Source organism: Barbus barbus (genome assembly GCF_936440315.1).
Source record: "Barbus barbus genome assembly, chromosome: 48".
Classification (NCBI taxonomy): Eukaryota; Metazoa; Chordata; class Actinopteri; order Cypriniformes; family Cyprinidae; genus Barbus; species Barbus barbus.
Window position 1 is genome coordinate 11,501,293 of NC_136726.1, and position 21,247 is coordinate 11,522,539.

The 21,247-nt window shown below is 35.2% G+C and overlaps 1 protein-coding gene across 1 annotated transcript; it reads right to left on the reverse strand.

The window, feature by feature from the left end:
* Positions 1 to 294: 294 nt before the first annotated feature.
* On the reverse strand, positions 295 to 18,855 carry erc1a (ELKS/RAB6-interacting/CAST family member 1a; the record flags this gene model as incomplete). Its single annotated transcript, XM_079412373.1, has 16 exons — positions 295 to 321; positions 1,039 to 1,140; positions 1,419 to 1,566; positions 3,976 to 4,136; positions 6,473 to 6,604; positions 6,735 to 6,822; positions 8,139 to 8,332; positions 8,576 to 8,716; positions 9,903 to 10,043; positions 10,234 to 10,371; positions 12,152 to 12,319; positions 12,400 to 12,567; positions 12,651 to 12,806; positions 14,018 to 14,092; positions 15,065 to 15,442; positions 18,169 to 18,855. The coding sequence occupies 16 exons, from the start codon at positions 18,853 to 18,855 to the stop codon at positions 295 to 297; spliced, it is 2,904 nt and encodes a 967-aa protein (XP_079268499.1).
* Positions 18,856 to 21,247: the final 2,392 nt, after the last annotated feature.

The window sequence follows — 21,247 nt, forward strand, 5'->3', positions numbered from 1 at the left end:
AGGAGAAATGAGATTGTAGACTATTTCATAGCAGTGCAGTTCTAAGTGAGTTATGTGTGTGTAGGTTTTATATCAAAACAAATGGCCTTTGAAATATGAAAAGTTCTTTGTTAATAAACATCCCACTGGAAAGCTTGTTTGCACTGCGGTGACATAGCCAATAATCTCAAACAGGCACAGCGGGACAGGCAGGGTTTGATGTCACATGGGGAGGATCAGGGCAGCTGAGATTGGCTTTTACATGTCCATCAAAGAAATGCTCACCCTTCTAAAACAAAATGGCTGCCAGTGAGGCTATGCCCAAATGCCCTCCTCATCATCCTATTGGTTAAGAGATGGCAGGGTTTTAGCCAAGTGCAGCATGGGAAAAAAGATCAGGTTAGTATGCGTATTTATCCAGGTAGAAGCGGCCCGTAAGCGCAGATGCAGGATCAGCTTTCAGCATGTCAATGTGAAATACCATAGTACGAGGTTTAAGGTAAACTGATCCTGGATCTGCGCTTAGGGGCGATTTCTACAGTCATGAATAATAGAAATCCATAGGGTTGAGAAGTTATGATCAATATGAAGGCAGTAAAAGGAAATGATGGCGTCTGCGTTGGAGATAAGGGCAGCTTCATTTCAATTACGACGACGCAACTGCAATGGAAATGGACGGCCGAGCATCCATTTCCAATTCAGTTTCTAGTATGAATATTTTATTAACAAGTAATGAAATGAAACTGACCACACCTCCAATTTGTCTTTCTTTGGCTTGCTGTTAAGATTAAGCTTTCATGTATATGTAATAAGCAAAATACAGCAACGGTACAATTATGTCATATTCAGCCATACTGAATTTCCACTAAATAAAAAAGCTGATGACCGTAACAGTTATAAAGTAACAGTTCACCCAAAAATGAACTTGCTGTCATCATTTCCTCATGTTATTTACGGGTTTGGGATGTCATGAGAGTGTGTAAATAATGACAGGATTTTCATCTTGGGGTAGACTGTCCCTTTAACTGTTTGCCGATGTTTGTAGGACCGGATTGTGACCTGATCGGGTGATTTTGGAGGTTTGTGGTTGGTCTGGTCAGGTGGTGTTTTCAAGTAGCCGTCGTCATAATTATCCGCCATGAGCTTCATACGGTTCTGTGTCTAGGAAAAAAGAGGAGGCACAGATGTAAGGAAAGATTTGAGGAGGGGGGATGAGGTAGAGACGGATGAAAACAAAAGGTTTGGGGGGGGGGGGGGGGATCAATTAAAAGCATATCAATAGACCTTGTTTGCATTCAGAAACCCACCAGTCAAAACAAAGATATGTTTTGTCTAGGCCTTTTATGTTCTACAGCAGCTCTAAATTTAAAGCAAACAAACAACTTGACCTTGAGGACAGACAGATACACTCGGTCTGAGCCTTGTGACGCAGTCCGTACCTGCTGTTTGAGCTGCTGCACCAAACGGTCCTTCTCCCTCCGCAGCTGGGCCACTTCCTCTTGTGTCTTCTTTTTTTTGGACGACGACAGCTCCAGCAAGGCTATGTTAGCGTCTTTCTCACTTATGGCTGCCAGCAGAGCCTCCTGTCTGTGAGTTACAATTGTTGAAATCAAGTTATGTAACAAACTAATTTTTAACTATATTAAGAACATATCTATATAATAATAATGATTATTATTATTATTGTTATTATTATTAAAACTATTTCAAATTAACTAGTTACTAGTTATAAAACAAAATTAAAATTAATAAAAACTAATAACCTTGGTTTATATGATTAGAAGTCAATGGCCAATGTCAAAGAGAATTTATCATTAAGAAATTAATATTTATTATTATATATTATTATTATTATTGTTATCATTACAATCAAGTACAAAAAATTAATTACATTTTCAAAACTATATTAACCTTGGTTGAAATGAGTAGAAGTCAACGGCGAATGTCAAACAGCATTTATACTATCATTAATAATATAATACTATACAATCATTATGATATAATAATAATTAATGCTGTCAAACGATTAATCGCCTCCAAATTAAAAGTTTTTGTTTACATAATATGTGTATACTGTATATATAAATACAAACACATGCATGTATATATTTAAGAAAAATATGTTATGTTTATATATTAAATATATCTATATATAATATCAAATATAAGAATATAAATGTATATACATGTAAATATTTTCAAAATAAATACTGTATGTGTGTGTATTTACAGTATACATATATTGTGTAAACAAAAACTTCTATTTTGGATGTGATTAATCGCGATTAATCATTTGACAGCACTAATTAATAATAATAAAAATTGCAGACTATTAAGACAAAGTCCAATGCCAAACATCACTAATTAAAATTAAGAAGAAAAAATGTTCTTATGAAATGAAAACATTTTCAAAACCATAATTACTCTGGTTGAAATGATTAGTAGTCTAAGCTCAATGACAAACAGCACTTTACCGAAGTACTGTGGAAATCCTCCTCAAAGCAATTGACCTCATTGACAATGACCAGGAGTCTTACAACACTCGACAGAGCAGCTTAAAGGATGTTTGCCTTCACAAGTACAAAACATCTCAGGGGAATATGGATTTTGTCAAAATGATTGTGCATAATTGTCTCAGAAAGACTGAAATAGCTTGCTTATTCTCGGTTTTTCTACAGATTCCCAGGAGCAGGGCTGAAGTGTGGAGACAGAAATAGCAAACAGAACAAGCCACGTGTAGAATGAATCATCCTCTGCATTTATTATCTGCACACATACATGGCACGAAGAAATGTACCGAGTTAAAGTTTTACAGCCTATTTTTCTGTCATGATGTTTATCCCCGTTTACTCTCTATTAACTGATTTATATTATTAATACTACAGCTTGCCAAAGTGACCTTAGAATGAGCGCTCATGTGAACGATGGATATTTAATGATTTAAATACGTCATCTGGAAAAGCAATTTATTTAGATCTCATTATGTTCATTATATAACACATAGCAAATGTGTATCCTGTACAAACGGCAGTCGAAGATGAAATATATTTTAAATCTATACAATCTGATGTTTGTTGCTGTTCCTACATACTATATGTTGATGCATGCCACTAAGGGACTAGACTGCATGTGTTCAATTAATAAATAAAAAATTAAGATTATGAACTAATTTACCAACAGGTCAAATTCCACTGTATCAGACCACTAATTTTCAATGTAGATAGATGGTCTAACATCCTATATATATATATATATATATATATATATATATATATATATATATATATATATATATATATATATATATATATATATATAGGATGTTAGACCATCTATCTACATTGAAAATTAGTGGTCTGATACAGTGGAATTTGACCTCTTATTTACAGCATATTTTCTGGTTTTGTTGTGTTGCTTACTTGTAATGTATATATATATATATATATATATATATATATATATATATACATTACAAGTAAGCAACACAACAAAACCAGAAAATATGCTGTAAATAAGAGATCTATTCTGCATTGCTGGCAGTTTTATTGATTATCATGGAATAAATCTGAGTACGGACAGTCAACGAGCTCATGCTGTATGCAGACGCATGAAACTATGTAAACTAGCAATGACAGCATTCATTATAAAAGGATGGAAGAGTTCTTGTATTGTTATGTTGCTCACTTTCTGTATATAATTAATTTTAAATCTAAATAACACTGTTTTTCATGCTGCTATGAAGGCCAACGCGAAGTTGGTCATTTAGTCACTGTCTTGATTTATTAATATATAAAACAGGATAAAATCAAAAAACGATCTGCTTTGAAAGCGCAACCTACGTATGGAATATAGCCTGCAGAGTGCGCAAAATATTATTTTTTAATTTCGCAAAACGTCTGCAAACTCGCTTCATCCTTTCAGTCTCCACTGATTCAGTTTTTGGTTTCTTTGCAAGCATTGTTATGATAAGATGTACAAAGAAAATTCATAACGTACTTCATCTCCAGCACCTCCTCCAGGTGTCGCCTCCTCTCGGCCCTCAGTGTGGTCAGATGAGCTTCTTTCTCTGCCAGAGACTGTTGGGTGGATGACATCTTGGCCTTCATGGACTCCAGCTCCAGCTTCACTTTCTCCATTGCTCCCAGTAGCTCTTCCATCTTTTTAAGACATAAACAGAAAATAACTTATTCATTACTGTTTATTCTGTACTTCACAAAGTGACTAAATGTGTTGTAACATTTATCACTTTTCTGGGAATTTTTGCGGGTGAAATCCAGTAATTTAAATAGGAATCCACGTGATTGGGAATGTTGATTGAGTGTAAAAGATTTCTCCAACTCATATTTTGCATCATGTTCAAGGTTGTCACGCGAATTTGCCACGTTGACCAGCAAGCTGCTTGGTCTGAACTCGACTTTTGTGTAACCTGTGATTCATCGCTACACTACAGACTTAAAAATGTAAAGTTTCATAGAAGAATCGTTTTGGGTTTGCCACAGAAACCTTCTTGAACAGTTCTTAAAGGAACCATTTTTTTGTCTTAGTTTGAGGAACATTTTAGGTGTCTAAAGAACCTTTTTCCACCTTTTGTGCAATTGAAAGATTCAATGGATGTTAAAAGTTCTTCATGGAACTATAGATTCCAATAAAGAACCTTTATTTTTCAGAGTGTATTAACAATGGGCGAAATTTTCACTAATGTGACTGCACCTTAACTAACACATTATGATCAGTTATGCAAAAAACATTAAAGGGGTCATGAACTTAGAAATCAAAATTCCCTTGATCTTTTGATATATAAGAGGTAATTGTGCTATAAAAAAATCCCGTAAGTTTCAGAACTCAAAACTTTTTTGTTAGTCTAAAAACAGGTTATATTGAAGGCAGTCTGCCAAAATGACAGGTTGTGGAAATGTGCCACTTTATGACGTAATAGTGTGGCTAAACACCACCTCCGCAGAAGAAGATCAACGCCTGCTTCTACACCACTGCCTGTTTAGCCCCGCCCACCAATTTGCGTATAGTAGGTAAATAACAAGAGTGGCAAATGCAGGTCTACGCAGAAACCAAACAATAAACTTCATTTGATTAACTTTATTTTTAATGAAGTGCCAGACAACTTTAGTAAGAACTCTGTCCTTTGTTCACTTCATTTTACTGCAGATTCGTTTACAAACAAGGCACAATTTGCGCAGGATTTTCAGAAAGATTGAAACTAAAAGACGATGTTGTGCCAACTATATTGGATCCGAGTGTGAGTAACTGTTTTTATTACATGGTCACTATTGCTTTGTCTGTTATTACAGATTGTTTAATATGTACAGAGTATTTATATATTTTTAACCTAATATTAATGAAGGCATTTACTTCCGAGTCTACAATCCGCCATGCCTTTTCAAATAGAGCGATCTAATGAGGGGGGTCAAAACAGGATAGAAAATAGCTTATTATTTCTAAACTATTTTTTGATGTAAAAATCTTGATAACATTATAAGTAGACCTCAAGAGAACAGTACAAAATAAAAAACAGGCAGTTCATGATCCCTTTAAACACTGAGTTTGCTTACTGCAGGTGCCATGATTCTAAAGTTTTGATAAGAAATCAGCTTATCTCTACTGAAAAATTCAGGCATAACTGGCTTCTGATGGTATTAAATGGTTTTATACAAGTAAAATACAAGTTTTTTGGCGGGGTTGCCCTGGTAAAATTCACATTCCTGGGGCTAAATATCACGTTATTGGGCTCGCTTCAACCGTGGTCATGAAAACAACCCGCGGCAACAGTGTTAATGTAGCCCAATTCCACAGGAAAACCACAGACTTGGCAACACTGCCTACCCCTTTTATTTTTCTAGTCTTGATATTTTTGAGTTTTGATTAGCATGCTAGCTCAGTGGTTCTCAACTTTTTTCAACTCAAAGGCCCTCCCATTGTCCACAACAATATTTGAGGACCCTATGGCTAGTTTTCTAGTTTCCTGCTATTAACTGGACTTCTACTTAAACTCCCCCCAAAATAATAAATTTACTTTTATTATTGTGACTTTTCTAGGTCTGGAAATCACACTTTAATCAAATTTGGCTTCATCATATTGCAGGTTTTTCAAGACTGGAAATCCTGGTTCTTTAAAGAAAAAATCTTGATTTTTAATTGTTTTGGTTTATTTTATTGCTTGTTTTATCTTATTTTAAATCAAATGAAGTCATCTTGGAAGTTTGCTGAGGCCCCCTGGTTGAGAACCAGCATGCTGTGCTTTAGCTTTTAGACAGTTTTCACAGTAAACCACTCTCTAAGAAGTTGCGTCTTTAAATTCATCCCCTTAATCGCCACATAAACATAGAGACAGACATCTTTGACAACTGCATCACAACTCACTGTTATTTTGAGCATCTTGTCAAGAGCATTAGGGTGGCATATCATAGTTTTTGGAGATGCATCGAATAGTTTAGGAGTCACAAGTTGATTCTGAAATAGTAAGTCTTGTAGTATTGACCTGTTTCTCCTGGTGGGTTCGTGCGGCCTCCTCCTGCGCCAGCACCATCTCCCTCTCGGCAGTGATTTGAACGCTCTCTCTGAGAGCCTCCTCCAGCTCCTCGATGCGCTCTGCCTTCTGCCGCAGGGACTCCTGAGGTAGACGAGGCTCAGCTCATCATACGCACTCCAGCACAGTTTGACAATGTTTAAATATACAGCGGTCTGTCAAAACAGAGGAGCTTTTGACAAAGCTGTCATAACTATCTCTCTGTACGTCTCACCTGCTGTGGGCCATCGTTGACATTTCTGCCCTTCCCTGGCGGCTCCTTGTGTTTGCCAGAGGACTTCTTACTCTGCTCTTTCATTTGCCTGAAACATAAACATGAAGCACTTGTGAGAGGAACTCTCTGGGGTTTAATAGTAAAATAAAGAGTTTAAGAATTTTGGGGTGGAGGGGACTATTTAATAGCTGGAAAAAGAGCTGGTTTTATTATTGGTTAATAAATATCACTGAGCCTGATCACATAAATAGTAACTTCCAAAGCTGAAACAGCGATTATACAAAGGAACAAAATACATTCCCTTGCTTTTTTTTCACTTAAAACCCCATAAATCGATTGACAAAAGCAGTTTTCCGTGCGACATAGCGAAGGGCTTGTTTTTGTGTTTATTTTATTTGTTAATAGGCAAAACACTTTGACATCCATGAACTTTCAAGACAGTGTCAGGTGGGATTAGGGGTGGGACAATCTTATTCTAGAGAGCTTGTGATTGGACAAAATGGATGCACAATAATATTAGTTAAATAGACTTTTTTAAATTGACCTGATATCAGATAAATTATCAGATATGTAATTTTATTGTATTATATAATTATATACATTTCTAATATTAATTATGTTTTCATGCTCATTTTCCCTATTTTTACATTTAAACAACTTTTGCTGTCATCTAAAACTACTTTAAAGTTAATCTTTAAGAAACACTAATAATTTAGTAACACTGTTAAGTGTAATCTTGATTCCAATCTTAAAATGAATAGCAATTACTCATATTGTACATTATATTGTTGAGATGCCTAAATGTTTGAATTTTAATATTGGTGCATCCCCAGAAAAATTATCTACTTCAGGATGTGTCATTAATATTTTTGACCAGTTTACCTGGACTGTAAATTTTAAATGCACATCATTAAAAAGTTATTTTTGTCTTTTTAACTTTTCGGTCTTTTCAAAATTTAAGTATACACTAGTATAAAGCTACAAAACATTGATTTCATGGGGTCTTTAACAGATTTTTCTCTAGTTCTTGAGGACTCCATTTATGTGTGTGGAAGAACACATGTATTTACTAACCTGGAAGTCACGCTAGGCACACATTTCCAGGTGAAAAAGTGAAAAATAGGGAGACAAAAGCAGAAGTTCAAAGGCCACTCAGCATGAGAAAAAAACACGTGATCAGTGCTTCAACGCAAAATTCAAAGGGGAGGGAAAGAAGCCCATTCAAAAAATCAACCTCGTCAAATGCAGACACTGAAAACGTTTTGATGGCGATGCTTAAACACGGCAGCAAAAAAGGGATAAAGACGTAACACATTTGTACTGCTTCACCAATGCGACATATAATCATGTTTTTTTTTTTAAAAGAGGGGACACCAATCAAGCCGATCAGGGAAACAAACTGACCTTTCCAGCTCACTGATTTTTCTGTCTTTGTCATTCTTCTCGTTCTCCATCTGACGCAGGATGTCCAATAGACGATCAACTTCAGCCTGAGCTTTGGCGGAGTCTTCTCGGTGTCTGGCCACATCAGCTTCAAGTGAAGAAATCCTCTCAGATATCTCTGCGTTGGCCTGTGCATTGGTTGCGGTACTCTGGGCCTAATAGATCACCAAGATATAAATACATACACAAACTCACATTTATACAGCCATTCTTATGCTCCCATTTGTAGTTTATAATAGCTACATCCCAGTTTGCATACTTATACTATGCATTGGGTTCCCACATTTTTTGACCAATGAATTTATACAACCTTTCTTTAGAAATCATGGTAGATTGCTGGTTGGAATTCTATTTGTATATAAGATACCAATCTTTTGAATAAATACACTCCCGCTCACCTTCTTTAGTTGGTTCTCAAGTTTAATGCATTCCTCCCTCCTCTGCTCAAGGGCAATCTCTAGACTTTTCAGTTTGGAGTCTTTCTTCAAGCCAGATGAGGCCAGCGACGACGCATGCTCTTTGAGGTCCAGCAGAGAAGTCTGAAACCAAACTCAGCATTGAGGTCCCGGGTATAGAACCATCAAACACTTGTAGTATACATGTACCTTTAGAAGCTCATCACGGCTTATCTGTTTTGACAGGCACTCAACCAACCTGTCACATAGGATATCTACCTAAACACATGTTTCGAAGTTGACTATCTTATGTGAATGACTCCAAAGTATTTTATCTACATATTAGAGACATTTAGACCTTATTTTCGTAATAAATGTCAATTAATTTTCTTTATCAGTATTTTTTATTGTGTTCCAGTAAAAATCGAAATATCCTTAACTTAGCAGGGTTATTACTGTTAAAAGTTTTCTCAATTGAAATATTGAAATATAGATATTAGATGAACAATTTTAACGAGAATTGTTACCATTTCAGCTAACAGAAATAAGTTTCATTTGAAGCACTAAAATACTAATGGAAATAAACTAAACTAAAACAGAACTAAAATGAAAACTAAAATAAAAATAAATTGAACAAAATAAATAGTAATATTTGTATTAATATTAAAAATAATATATATATATTTTTAAATAAAATAAAATTGACAAAAGCACATAAAAAAACTACTAAAAATTTAACTAAAATCTAAAAAAAGCCAAAATGTTAAATAAATGTAATAAAAACTATAAATAAACTTAACACTCCAACATAAATGAACTTGAACTGCGAAATTGTGATAAGACTATCTTGAAAAAATCTGAATTTTATATATGTTTAATACTAAATATTTTATGATTTACTTGAGAGCAAAATTCCATAAGAACTTGTTTTCAGAGAATATATCTTGAATTGAGTTTATTTATTTCAAACTCATTGGCCAATAATATTTTCTTATTTTAAGCATAAACCTTACTATATTTTGTTAGATTTATGCTAAAAACTATTTGCAAAAATAAACCCAAGATATATTCTCTGTTAAGTTTTGATATAGTTAATTGCTGTAAAGTTTTATTATAGTAAATTGGTCTTGTTCTAATTTTTATATATATATATTTTTTTATATAAATTAATATTATTACCCAACAAAAGACAAAAATACAATGTTTTGTGTAGTGTATTTTGCACAGTTCATAGCTGCACGTTGTTCAACAGCTGAAAATGTTTTCATAATCTTATGTGTTTTTAATGGTGTTTCCACTCGTCTTTCAGGACTGTTTGGTGATCTCTAACCTCTCGGTCTGACAGGTCTCCCTGCAGCATGCTGACTTTCTCCTTTAACTCCCTCAGCTCTTTTTTACTGCTGTCCAGCTCCTCTGCCTTCTCTCGTTCCTCGCGGTCACGTTGCTCCTTCAGGCGCTCAATAATACGTTCCTGTTTACAAGGGGACACATTAACACGGTGCCAAAAAGAAAGCATATACAAGGAGCATGAAATGTTTATAACTAAGCACAGATGTTTCGACTCCAGTCTACGACCATGCTGATGCCATTTGGAAGAGCACCAGTGATTTGTCCTGTAGTCCGGTGGGTGTGTTATAGCGTCCTCTAGAGGTGACCCTCACCTTCTCAGCCAGGGAGTCCTCCAGTGTAGTGAGGGCCGTGTCTGTATTAGACGTGTCTGTCTGTAGGGACTTCACCCTCTCTCTAAGGCTGCTCAACTGCTTCTCTTTATCCCTCAGCTGCTCCTGCAGGTTTTCAATCTGAGACACAGGAGTTGATGTAAGATCGATGTGAATTGACATTTTTATAAACATCCAAACTGTTAATGTAGTGAATCTTCTTCAACATTTTCTAAGACTTTTAAAAATATTTCCTGCATTTGCAGGAAAAGCACAGCTTACCCCAAAGCATATAATAATAATGATTCAAAATACTGCATAATATAGATAAGTAATTAATTGCACTTCTATAGTCAACAAAAATATATATTTTTATACTTTGGCAATTCACCAATATGCCTGGAGTTTTAGACCTGGATCATTTTGACAAAATAAATTTTGGTCATACTGTACTTTATTTTAAGGTCCAATCCTCACTACTAACAAAACATTAACTATGACTAACAAAACATTAACTATTAACACTCGGGCCCTAAAGAAAGCAGGCCGGAAAATGGAGCGCAGCTGGAGAAAAACAAAATTAGAGGTATTTCGTATTGCTTGGCGGGAAAGTACCCTATCCTACAGAAAAGCATTAAAAAATGCTAGATCTGCTTACTTTACGTCTCTTTTAGAAGAAAACAAACACAACCCCAAGTATTTATTTAATACAGTGGCTAAATTAACAAAACATATAACATCAGCAGGTGCAGACATTAAGACCACAGGAACCCGATGAGTCCTTTGCACAATCTGATTCTGCTTTAGCCTAGATTTAAACTGCTGATTTTGTCTGGCCAGAGGAGAATGACACTATTTCGACAAAAATTCCCCTGTCTAAATACTGTAAAGCTGATATAAAGCCACCCAGCTTTATATCAAGCCGATGTAAAGCTGCTTTGACGCAATTTGCATTGTTAAAAGCGCTATACAATAATATTGACTTGACTATGACTTTTGCCTCAATAAACTCCTAATTTGCTGCTTATTAATAGTTAATATGGTCATGCAGAATATGTGCTTTATAAGTACTAATAAACAGCCAATATTTTAATAATAGGCATGCTAATAAGCAACTAGTTAATAGTGAGAATTGGTCCCTATACTTAAGTGTTACCTTATTATTTATTTTTATCATGTATTTATTTTGTTATTATGTTATTTTTGGATGTGCTCATATTAAAATCTACAATGGAAATCATTTGTTTCTGATAAAATATCATTAATCAATTTATAATAAACCCTAATATTATGTTTTTACAGTAACAATAACTGTAGTAACTGTGATATTTTGATAGAAATCTTTGTTAAATCTATGTATTGGCGAACATCCAGAGGTCATTTTACTCTTAATTTTGTTCTTTGTTAATGCTTAAAGTTATATAGGGAACATGTAAATGAATAAGCTGGGTAAGTCAGTTATTTATTTTGCTTTGTTTCATCATTAGCAGTAATAAAGTAGTAGTACCATTAAATACTATTAGTAGTAGTAGTAGTAGTATTGTATGTTATATTATTATTATTATTGTATTTTTATCATTTTTATTTTACCTTATTTTTTCTCTGTTTTATTAGAGTTTTATATTATTATTTTATTTTTATATTTATAAAAAAATTTTGGTCATTGTTCTGTTATCGTTAAATCTGTTTCAGATTTACATCTTTACCATTAGTTTAACAGTATTTATTACTCATACATTATTTTTTAATGTATGATTTAATGCATGACTATATAGTTTTTAAGAATAGTGAATTGGTAACTCATTTCTGACATGTGTATTAAGAGAATATTTTGTTTTGTTTGTAACAGTTTCCTGTAATGAAAAGTACAATTTAAAAAAATAAAAAGTAGCCTATGTATTTGCTGAAATCCAGTCCTCACTTTTTTCTGAAGTACGTTGACTTTACGCTCCTTGACCTCAAGCATGTCCTTCAGATCATGGATTTCTCCGTTGAGTGTGCTCTTTTCTTCAGACATTTCCTGGATTTGCTTACTCTTTTTGTTTAACATGGTCTCCTTCTCCTCCAGACGCAACCTCAGAGCATCCACCTGCAAAAAGAGTTGTATGCCATGCTCAGAGAATCTGCTGGTGTGATGGGTGAAGACCAATCACTGGCCTGATCTACTACCTCTGTCTGCAGAATAGCAGCACGTTGTTCTTTGGCAGTCAGAGACTCTTTAAGCACTTCAATATGCTGTTTACTGTCAGAGAACTGGTTAGTCAGGGTCTCCAGCTTGGTCTGCAAGCCAAGGAGTTGGGTGTCCTTCCTGGAAAGGTCTTGCTTAACTTGGTCCATCTGCATAACAGAATTATTCAAGGTTTGTTATTCATATGCGAGACTAATCTGGATGTGTTCTTCTAAAGCAGGCTGAGCAGTACCTTGTTCTTCATGAACTTGGTGTGGTTGCGGTAGACCTCCATCTGCTTGGCCTCCTCCTGCCGTTCCTCACAGCTAAGCATGCTACTGGAGCGAAGCATCATGACCTGGTCCTCCAGCTCTCTGAGGCCCCGCTCTAGAGAACTGATCTGAGAATCCTGAGAGATGCATCAAAAATATGATGTCATGATATTGTTGGTGTCTATTAACCAATACCAATGTGCTGAGTTTGAACATGCAATTTAATGCTATTTTTCTGTTGTGGCATTTTTGGTTGCCATGTACTTTCATTATATGAAACATGAACATCCTGCCTTAAAGGCACAGTTCATCCAAAAATAAAAATTCTGTTATCATTTACTCCCCTGGTAGCCATTGACTTTAATAGTATAAACAAAAGTACTATGGAACTCAATGGCTACCAGCAAATATTTTGTTACCAAAATTCATCAAAATATCTTCTTTCGTGTTCAACAGAAGAAATTCCTACAGGTTTGGAACAATTTTAGGGTGAGTAAACGATGACAGAATTTTAATTTTTGGGTGAACTAGCACTTTAATATCTTCAAAAGAAGAAAGAAATAATACAAGTCTGCAGTAACATTAAAGTGAGTAAATGATGATAGAATGTTTGTATGCTTAATTGTATTGAACTTGTATTGTGAACTGGAAGTATACTTCAAATCTTAAAAGTATATTTAAAAAAAACTGTACTGGCAGATAATTATCAATGAAACAAAAGACCACTTAAGTGTCACTTTCATGATGACTATTTTCCATAACTTTTATTATGTCATTTTTAAGTTTTAAAGTACATTTTAAATGTTTTAATAAAATTTTATCATGCTTTAAAAAACTAAAGTACTTTATTATGAGTACATAATGTAAAGTACTTGATTATAATCTTAACTATAATGTCATTTGTATTTAATTTTCAACTTTGCCATTGAAAATGTGTAATTACAAATATATTAAAATACACAATATACAAGTTCTAATAGAAACTACTATTTGTCAGTAAATTCGGCAGTACATTTTAACGATATTTCACTTTAACCATATTTGTAATTATGAAATTACAGATAAAGATGTACTTAATTCCTACCTAAGTGGGTAAAAAAAGCACTTTGAAGTTCAGCTAATTGGATTAATATAAATTTAAACGAATAAATTTTCACTTAAATGCAATTAACATGAAATTAACTGTCCGTTTAACAGTCAGTTTGCACTTAAATATCATGTAAAATATCAAACAGTATGAAATACTATTTGTAAATGCTTTTAATCCACTGATAGACAAAGCATTAATGTGGTTGCTGTCATCATATGTAAACAGCCACATTAATTAAAATCGGAGCTAAAGTCCTACCTTCATCTCAATTACAGTCTGAAGAGCTTTGGTTTTCGTAGTCTCTGGCGTCCCCTCGAGGCGGCGATGCAGCTCCTGGAATTAAAGACACATGGTTGGCACTTCCTTCACACCAGTGCCAGAAATAGAGCGCTCCAATATTTCATCATACCTTGAGGGTGAGCAGCGCTGTTTAGTTTTGGCCGAATTCTCTATCACATTGCAGGAGCTGTACTCTATTATAGGTACAAATAGGGTTTCCTGCTATCTAGTTCAATTAAGTATCCTACTTATTTTGCGCTTTGAGGAGAATAGCTGTGGTCATTATGCGATTGAATGTGGTATAATGGAGCATGAAGAGAGAATAGTCTTTCTGCTTTAATTCACTGCAGTTAGTTGATTGTATATGGCATTAAACTTTTTTTTAAATGTCTTATTTCTTTTTTTTAGCAAATGTTCAGTGAAAGGAGGTGCTTAACCTTCAGAAAATGTTGGTTGTCATCCTCAGGAAGTTGTACTAAATATTGAATGAGCTGTTGTATGTGCTATTCATTTTATGTTTGTCATATCAGTAAATGTTATTCTAACTGTATTGTCAAAATATATAAAAAAACTTATTTTCTAAAACAATAAATGAATAGAAAATACTACACTAGAGTGGGTATTGAATAATATATATATATATATATATATGAAAATATTTTATACTTTTTCTGACAATAACTTGGGTAACAGTTGAAAGGTTGAGCTTGATGAATGAAGACAAACACAATTTGTGTATAATCTAAGAAATAGACTATGTTGTCTATATGTTCATCTTAATATTGTAATTTTAAGGAATATGATTTTTTAAATGGGAAAAAAGCTAAATATTAAGATTTTGGTATTGTTTTTATTTATTTACTTGTTTTTATATAATTGAGATATATTTTACTTTTTAAAAATATTACCCTATTTATATTTATATATATTTTACCCTATTTGTATATTATGCTGTATGGAACTCTGTTTTTAGCATATTATATCATTTTCATATTTTTTTTATTTATATTTTGAGCAATCACATACCTCTCTCAAAGCCGCTAGCTCTTTATCACGCTGTTCTAAAAGGTTCTCCAGGTGGTGTGCGTGCATCTCGGCATCTGCGAGGCGACGTGTGCGCTCGTGATCCTCTTCACTGGCTTTAGTGGAGGGTCCCTTGCTGTGCAACATCTCCAGGAGCTTTTTGACTGACTCATCGCGAGCAATTAACGTCTGCCGCTGGGTCTCCAGGCGAACCTCCATCTCCTCCAGGGTACGGCGGAGCAAGAACACCTCTCGAGCCTGCCGCTCCTGCTCCTCACTGGGCTCACAGGCCAGCGGCTCCCCGGGTGGCTGGAGTAGCTGGTTCAAGTCGCGCTGGATACGCAGCTCGGCCTGCAGCGCCTGCACGGATGTCTGTAGGTGCTATGATGGATAGAAGAGAGTAATATGCAATATTTACCATTCTTTCAAAAAACTTTTAAAACAGTAGTTCATTATCCAGTGACAATGCCTGTTGGTAGATTTTGGAACAGATATAAGAGAGAGTTAACAGCCAAGATGTTTCCCATGATTTATCAGCTGTTTTCCTTTTATTTATAATGGCATCTCATGGAAAGCTTCTCTTTATTCATCAGTGAATACAGTTAAATCTACAGCATCATCGTGCATAGAAGCAGTAATACGAGTAAGTATTGAGAAGCGTTATGATGTAAACATCTCATTTGTAACTATGCGTGGTACTCTCGTGAATGCGTGACAGAGACTGACACGGAAGAATAGAAATTCAATATCAGACATCACTATTTCTCTAATGAACTCTCGTTAATTTGTCAAGGAAAGTTGAATTTCAGTGAACAGTTTAAATGTGAATTTATTTCTCACATAAAGCAATCATATGGCTTTAGAAGAAATATTTTCAAGATATACTTGGAATATTGTAATAATTTTGATGCTAAAAACCCTCAGTCTCATATTACTGACCATCTACCAGTCAACCAGTACAGTTCTTCAAACTTTTCCTTTTGCGTTGAGATTTCCAAGAACAAAAGTGAATAAATAATTGCCTCATTTTAATTTTGTGCCTGTAAGAAGTTGCTTATGTACAATCCATCACACACACTTGTCTTCAACACCAGTTGTAAAGTTGGCAAGAAGACTGAAATAAATGTGTGCTAAGGTTCAAACTTTCTTTACTCCAAATTCATCCATTCAGATGTGACTCCTATGCTGCAAACTTGATGGCAGCCAAAAGGCGACGGAACAACAGTAATTATACATTTTCTTAATCATACACACACATACACAACTGTGCCATAATTAATGGTGAGGTCTCATTAAGCCCAACAGGGACAAAACTACTTGCCAAGAATCTCCAAAAAACACATACAGAGTCCGAGCTCTCTGATGATTTGCGTGTTAATTTCAATCTCGAGCGAACGGTGTGAGGAGCGTGATAATGCTGATTATGCTTAGAATGAATAACCAAGCCGTCATTAGCTTAGTGCTGTATGCCCCTACGTCTGGAAATCTGTCATGACAGCCATGTTGCAATGAATCACAGTTTGAAGCTAATCATTCAAATAAAGGGAGTGTTTTAAACGCAGCATAGATGGAGGACTATGCCACTGTCACTGCCATCAAAACTCGTCTCAGTATCTCAACGTACATTTAAAAGAACCACTGAATATCAGAAAACAGACTTTCATCCTTAATTAGCTCATGTATTGCACATTGAACATATTGTGGCTTGCAGGAATTCAGGCAGTCAACTCAGCAGTGAGCCGCACGCAGCAGGACCAGGATGTCCATTTCAGGATTGGCCATTAGCATCACCTCACAGCGGAGGTAGACTTCTCCTTCTCGTCTGAAGATGAGCTGAATCTTTAATCACGCAATTCTCACTCCTATAAATCTATGAAAATGCATTGATGCAGTGAAAATGTGATGATTATATCATCTTTGTCTATAAATAGTTAGCTATACCCAACCTAAGATGGTTTGCAGGTTTTAGCTGGTTTAAGATGGCCTTGATGGTTAGTTCTACCTGACACATGCATTTCAGGATCGGAATTAAATACTATTGTATTGATTACTAAACACCATGCAGTATATACTGTATACTTTTTACTATTAAAACAAATAGTATTATCCATGACGGTAAGCATTATGTCAATAAATGAATGTCAAGTTGTCATCTCCAAATCTTGAATAATCAAAAAGATGATAAATATGTGTGATTTCACATTGTGTGTGTGTGTGTTTGTGTGTGTATATATATATATATATATATATATATAAGCTTTTATTTTTAGATTTTCGGTGTTCATTTTAAATTTAGTTTTTAACTTTAGTCATTTTATTATATGCTTTTGTCATTTTTGTTTATTTTTAGCATTTTTTATTTTTGTACAGTTTTATTTCAGTTTTAGTAATTTTACTACTTCAACACTTTATTTTAGTTTCTTACTAAGGCAACATTTATCATTTTCGTTTATGTTTTTTGTTTCATTTAAACAAAGTTTTCATTCAAGTGTAAATTTCTGATCTAATTTGTATATTTGTTTATACTAATGTGTATATTTTATTTCAGCTTTATTTTAATTACCAATTTTAAATAGTTTTAGTTGTTGTTAACACTAAGAATACTGTGGTTGTGTTGTATTAGCTATATTAGCATCCACACCAAAGCACAGTAATGATATGTTTATTATAAGCATGCACTGCAGTTTTATCATCTGCCGCTTTAAATGCTCAAGCTCTTTACTGTCAGATTCTGATTGGCTGTCAATTGATGTCAATATTTTGATCATTCACCATCTCGAAAAAAAATGTTCTGGAAGTGGTTTCAACGTTATCGTTCCTCTGTCTTGTTATCGTTATAGTGTGGACTTCCATATTCTTATACAATTAAAACAATTATAAAATGTATATTTACTCTCCTTAGTGTGAACAGGCCTTACACTTTAGAAGTACACTTTTATAGATATACAGTGCATTTCAGTACTTATCTAAGATCCTAATTTAAAACTAGATTGCTTTAAGCACACACTTTAATCCTAAATCCCACTGAAACCACAAAACAGCTCTCCGATCAGCAATAAACGTCCACTTATACTTAAAAACAAGCATATCCTGCCAGATGTACCCACCTGTGTCTCGTCTTGCACAGCGCGGTACTGCTCCTTCCACACTACTATTTTGGACGCCTCGTCTTTGCGCAGCGCACGTTCCTTCTTCAGCTCCGGGCTCCAGAAGCTTTTGATGGAGCTCATGGAAGAGCTGAGCTTGCTTTCCTTCACATCGATTTCCTTCCGAAGGAGCTCGTTCTCCCTCAGCACCTCCTTAAGCTGGGCTTGGAGCTCCATGATGGTGTTGTCCCTCGCCTGACGTAGTGAGTGAGGAACAGTTGACGCAGCGTGGATCTCCCCTCCAAAGCCCATAGAGTCGGTGGAAACCACCGGCACCATGGCCATGTCCGGTGTGCTGCCCGTAACCGTTGCCCGGACCCCATAAGGAATGCTGCCTCCAAAGCGTCCCGTTGCTACACCGCTTTTAGGGAGGTCAGAGGAGGTGCCGATTGCGACCTCGTTGTCGCTCATATACATCGGTCCTGACGTGGCGTAGGCAGCATTGAGAGATTGAATGTTCTCCATGGACAACGTCTTGCCTCCAGAGCCGCCCGGGCCTCCGCCACTGCCCCCCATGCTGTTGGTGCGACGGTGACCCATACGGGGTGACCGAGGCAGCCGTGGCGAGCGTCCAGAGTTGCCCTGGTTGTTTCTTCCCCCGCTGTGATTACTGTCCATTTTACTAACAGAGCGTGAACTTCCGTACATATTGGCAGGCTTAGAGTGCAAGCAAGAGAACCCACCGGAAATGTATTGTGAAGGAATGTGCTAATAAACAGGCCAGGTCATCTTCATCTCAAGTATTAGGAATGTGATCTGTCAAGCAAAGGCCGGTCTTCTGTCTCTTTCTGTCAAATGGAGCAACTATGGTGGCCTGTAAAATGAAATAAACCAAAACCCTCAAAACACACAAAATAATACTATACTCACATAAGAAATGACAAGAGAGTCTACACCATTTGGAGGCAAAAATGCTAAAGCCATTTAAATTTTGAGGTATTATTCAATTATTTTCAATTTATTATATCTAATGTTTGATATATTTCCATATGTATTTATCCTGGGCTTATCTAGGGATGGGTTTGGTACCTATACAAAACCCAAAATGACCTGTAAGCTGTCAGATAACTGTATTCTCTGTCTCAGATATGAGTTTTAAAGTTTTTTTTTTTAATTACAAAGACTAAATTCAGCTCTACAAAAGGTGAATGTGAAGACTAGAAATTTGTCCAAATCTACCAGGATGGTAGACTGTAGAGAACTGTATATTCAAATGTAGTGTTTATTGTGTTATGATATCTTGTGCATCATTTTCACCTACATTTGTATTTAATACTAATTTGATTTAGTAGGTATACTTACAGATCAGATATACTTGTTCATATTGAGACTTGCCATGCTTAAAAATGCCCTTAAAATGTACAAAACCAATTCCAGGCAGCAAGTAAAGTCAATATTTGACACAGGTTTCATCAAACAGCAGAGATTAAAAAAAAAGCTATATGTTCAGTCAGGAATGTTAAGCTTTTTTCCTCCACACCACGTCTACTAATACTATTGTTCATAATATTATTATACATATCTCAATAGAAATCTGGCTCGTGCTATAGACAATTACTCTCATACACAAAATAACTCACAAGCTAGATAATGTAATAAAGCTTCTCCCATTTACACACCGAATGACTGAATCGAAGGAAAGGTGGGATTTTATTGAAGGCTTACACTCCAAGGTTATCAAACATCTAATGTCAACGAAAAAGCTAACATTATTATGGGATACTCAGCTGATGATTTATAAAACAGCAGATATTCAGTGTTCATCGCTGTTGTATTTAGGTTAAAGGCTGTTAACAGCGCTGACAAACCAACCAGAAGCCACGTCAATAAGACTTACAAATGCGCAAAATCATAAACTACAATTCTTAGATCAGTACAATTTAGATTACGGATATATTAAACCTAATGTTCAGTAAAATTCAGCCCTGCAGTCGCTCAGCCACAATCCTGAGCATCCTCCCTCAATGTCCTTCCTCTCCACCATTGCATGGCTTAACACATTTGCCTCCTCTTTTGTTAGTAATAGCTGTCCAGCAAATGTGACAGGAAATAAGAGGCGCTATTTGAATATCAATATATGTAAATATTGAATAAACGTCTCATATACTATTTTAGCCTATTATAAACTACTATAGGGTTTTTTCCAAAAAAAAATTTACCTTGTAAGGCTGGTCTGTTTCATCCGATATGTAACGACCGTCTGTCCAATAGATGTCTGATAAAGAGGAAGCGGCCTGTTTTTTCTTTGTATTGCTTTATGATTTTATTATTTGCAGACACACACCAGCATCTTCCCAGAGCTGGAGGACTTCAGTGACGTAACGCCTACGCTGCGCGCGCTCACAACACTCGCCTCTGAAATGCCATGCAACGAAGGTCATTTTATTTAAAAAATTTAAAAAAATAAAATTATAATTTTATCTCACAAAAATTACGTTAAAATGGCGATAATCTTTATGTAGTATACATTTCAGAACTTACATTATTTAAATATTTTATAGGCTAACAAATATTTTCGATTTCTTGTATGTAATTCGTCCAAATTGGACAAAAATATGTATAGTTAATAAAATAAAAAAAAGCCATGATATGCCCTATACCCTTTAATATTATCTTTATTTGCATCTGTGTATAGTCATCCTGCCCCAAACCATGTCCCAGTCAGTTTATAGATAGAGAACAGAGATAAACGCCAGTTGGTGGGGTTTGATCCCTCTTAAAGGGACAGTTCACACAAAATGGATATTCTGTCATCATTAACTCAAGATTTTCTCTCTTCTTTGAAGCTTTGTGTTAGGTGTACTATTGCTTCCATGTGTTTAATTCAACCATGATATGCAAACCTACTTTAATCAAATCACAACTCACTTCCATGCCTAAAATAATGGACAATTTTATTATTTTACTAAACATATAGCCTAATATTTGTATATGTGTTTTATGTTTTGTTTCATATTTCATACATGAGGCTTTTATGGCTCATATAGGCTTAGTATTATGAGAATACTGAGGAGGAAAAAAACTCCACAATTTTATGACA